Here is a 3,634-nt window from a genome sequence, read left to right as displayed (position 1 = left end):
TCTTGAAGTTTCAATTTTTACACAAATAACAGTTGATAATCCATTGACTGAATATTTGATGAGTAATATGTAAAAAAAACAAACTGATATGACATTACACACATGATAATAAATTTGTCACATTAGATTTTATAAACAATAGAATTTAACTTTATGAATCTATTAGCTATAGTTTGGTGATAATTGAATTTTTAAAATTCAAAAAATACAGGACTAAATCTATAACTTTTTGTAAAATACAGAGACTAAAAACAGAATTTAACCTATTAAGTTTTGGAGGCCGCCCCACACAAGAGTTCTGTCAATTCTTATTTCATAATTTATAAATTCAAGATTTATTAAAACTTCCCATGTTGGTAGATTTGTGACCCATATTTTATTATAATTTTATAAATTACCCATTCTCCTCCGTTTTGCTCTCTTCAATATATTCGCTTCATTCCTACTAGCTTTAAAGTTAAACCACTGAAACAAAGTGGAAAAAAATATATATCAAAGAGAAGCAGAAGCTTCGTTCTTACGCGTTTTCTGTTCCCAAAGAGCCGAATCACTTTCAACTGGAACCCTAGACCTGTCTCAGGTTCTTTATCCTATTCTTGTCTCTCTGCCTTTTACTTAAATGGGTTTTTGGTTCTAGATCTAATCTTATAATCCTTCTTTTGTTCAGTACTTTGATCTGTTTTGTGATTTTTTTTATTGATATGAACGTTTAATACTTTTCGTTGTTTAAGGAAAAAAATGATGCTTTTTGCATTTTGGTATATGGATCTACTGCTTTCAAAGCTAATGCAATGAAATTGTTTTTTTTTTTTAAATTTTTTGGTACTTAGGAATCTCAGTATCGTTTTAATGCTTTTGTTGCGCTAGTTAATGTTGAGTTAAATTTGCGTGGAAACTGATTGTTGAAAACCTGTTTGTCTGTAGATTTTTCCTCCTTATACTGAATGCTCAGTCTATAGTAGCTTAGATTCGAACCGTATATTGCAAGATCTGCTATTATCATGGCTTTCTCGGAAAGGAAGATGCCCGGAATCTGCTCGGTTTTTCTGTTAGTGGTTCTATTTGCCCATTCTTGTCATGGGTTTTATCTGCCTGGAAGTTACATGCACACGTATTCAACTTCGGATACGATAGTTGCCAAAGTTAATTCATTGACTTCCATTGAAACCGAGCTTCCCTTTAGTTATTACAGTCTCCCTTATTGCGAACCTCTCGGTGGAATAAAGAAAAGTGCCGAGAATCTAGGTGAGCTTCTCATGGGAGATCAGATTGATAACTCCCCTTATCGGTTTAAAATGAATGTGAACGAGTCCCTCTATGTTTGTACTACCAGCCCCTTGAATGAGCATGAAGTTAAGCTTTTGAAACAGAGGACTCGTGATTTATATCAAGTGAATATGATTCTAGACAATTTGCCGGTTATGAGGATTGCAAAACAAAATGGGGTTAGTATTCAGTGGACTGGATTCCCAGTTGGGTTTACTCCACCAAATAGTAATGATGATTACATTATCAATCATCTCAAGTTCAAGGTCTTGGTTCATGAGTATGAGGGAAGTGGTGTGCAGATAATTGGAACTGGGGAAGAAGGGATGGGTGTCATCTCCGAAGCTGATAAGAAGAAGGCATCTGGTTATGAGATTGTTGGTTTTGAAGTGACTCCATGCAGTGTTAAGTACGATCCAGAAGTCATGACTAAGCTTCACATGTATGATAGTATCTCTCCTGTGAACTGCCCCTTGGAGCTAGACAAGTCACAGATAATAAGGGAACGAGAGAGGATCTCTTTTACTTATGAGGTTGAATTTGTTAAAAGTGATATTAGATGGCCGTCTCGGTGGGATACTTACTTGAAGATGGAAGGAGCACGTGTGCACTGGTTTTCAATTCTAAATTCATTGATGGTGATCACTTTCTTAGCTGGTATTGTGTTTGTCATATTCTTAAGGACTGTGAGGAGGGATTTGACAAGGTATGAGGAATTGGACAAAGAAGCTCAAGCACAAATGAATGAGGAGCTTTCTGGATGGAAGCTTGTTGTTGGTGATGTTTTTAGGGAACCAGATTGTGCGAAGCTTCTCTGTGTGATGATTGGAGATGGAGTTCAGATTACAGGAATGGCAGCAGTCACTATAGTTTTTGCTGCTTTTGGTTTCATGTCACCTGCCTCACGAGGAATGCTACTGACAGGGATGATTATTCTTTATCTTTTCTTGGGTATTGCTGCTGGGTATGCTGCTGTACGACTCTGGAGAACTCTCAAGGGAACTTCGGAAGGATGGAGGTCCATTTCCTGGTCGGTTGCATGCTTCTTTCCTGGAATTGTGTTTGTTATCCTCACAGTATTGAATTTTATTCTGTGGGGCAGCAAAAGCACTGGTGCAATTCCCATTTCTCTGTATTTTGTACTCTTGTCTCTCTGGTTCTGCATTTCTGTGCCTCTCACTCTCGTGGGAGGATTCTTAGGGACCAGAGCTGAAGCTATACAATATCCTGTACGAACCAACCAGATTCCAAGGGAGATTCCTGCACGCAAATATCCATCTTGGCTTCTTGTTCTTGGTGCTGGGACCCTTCCATTTGGAACCCTGTTCATTGAACTCTTCTTCATCCTTTCTAGCATCTGGCTTGGCAGGTTCTATTATGTATTTGGCTTCTTGCTTATAGTTCTTCTACTGCTTATCATTGTTTGTGCTGAAGTTTCGGTGGTCCTTACCTACATGCATCTCTGCGTTGAGGACTGGCGATGGTGGTGGAAGGCTTTCTTTGCTTCGGGTTCAGTTGCACTCTATGTGTTCCTATACTCCATCAATTACTTGGTGTTTGACCTACAGAGTTTGAGTGGTCCTGTGTCAGCTATTCTTTATCTTGGCTACTCAATGATCATGGCAATTGCAATCATGTTGTCTACAGGCACCATTGGCTTCATCACATCATTCTATTTTGTCCATTATCTTTTCTCATCTGTTAAGATCGATTAAAAAGGTTCCATTGCGATCTTCAGCTACCATCCTGAAGAAGACTTTGGCCTGTAAGAGGATGATTTCTCTCAAGTTGCCTTTGGTAGCCGATCATGCATCACTGTATCAGTATATCAAACAGGCCCTCAATGGTCATTCGAAAATATCTGTTATATTGGTGGCTGTTGAGAATAGGAAAAATTTGTGATGTGTAGTCGCATACTTCCGTACTGCTCTGCCATTTTCATTTTCCTTTACTGCAGTTACCTAGTTATTGGTTTTTGTTGGATTGCGCACGGCTCAATTATTTTGATGTTCTAGAAAGTTGTAATTTTGTTGGATTGTAAAAACCTTTAATCTTTGATCTTTCTCATATTTTTAATCAAATAGAAGGGTTTATTATATCCTGCCTAGTTGATTTTTGTTTTCTTGTTGAATTAATTGTTCTTTAATTGATTTGACCAGAAATACATCAAGGTAATGGGTGTTATTATTGATGTGTTAGTATAAATTTAAATTTGAAAATAGTAAAATTTGTCTGATAATAATTTCAGAAGTCTGGGAATCTCGGAATAGAATATACACATCTCATCCAATCTTTTATGTGACATATCATAATGTTATCTGTAGAATCTTTTCAAAAAAATGCTTAAGAAATATATTTTTTTTTACTT

General features: G+C 37.0%; 1 protein-coding gene across 1 annotated transcript; it reads left to right on the top strand.

Moving 5' to 3' along the window:
• The first annotated feature begins 289 nt into the window (after nt 1-289).
• LOC107955366 (transmembrane 9 superfamily member 12) lies at nt 290-3,362 on the top strand. Its single transcript, XM_016891135.2, has 2 exons — nt 290-580; nt 925-3,362. The coding sequence occupies exon 2, from the start codon at nt 1,002-1,004 to the stop codon at nt 2,979-2,981; it is 1,980 nt and encodes a 659-aa protein (XP_016746624.2). The 5' UTR covers nt 290-580; nt 925-1,001; the 3' UTR covers nt 2,982-3,362.
• Nucleotides 3,363-3,634: the final 272 nt, after the last annotated feature.

Source organism: Gossypium hirsutum, chromosome A07 (assembly GCF_007990345.1).
Source record: "Gossypium hirsutum isolate 1008001.06 chromosome A07, Gossypium_hirsutum_v2.1, whole genome shotgun sequence".
Lineage (NCBI taxonomy): Eukaryota > Viridiplantae > Streptophyta > Magnoliopsida > Malvales > Malvaceae > Gossypium > Gossypium hirsutum.
The sequence above is the reverse complement of the archived record's forward strand: the minus strand, read 5'-3'. Positions and strand labels throughout refer to the sequence as shown.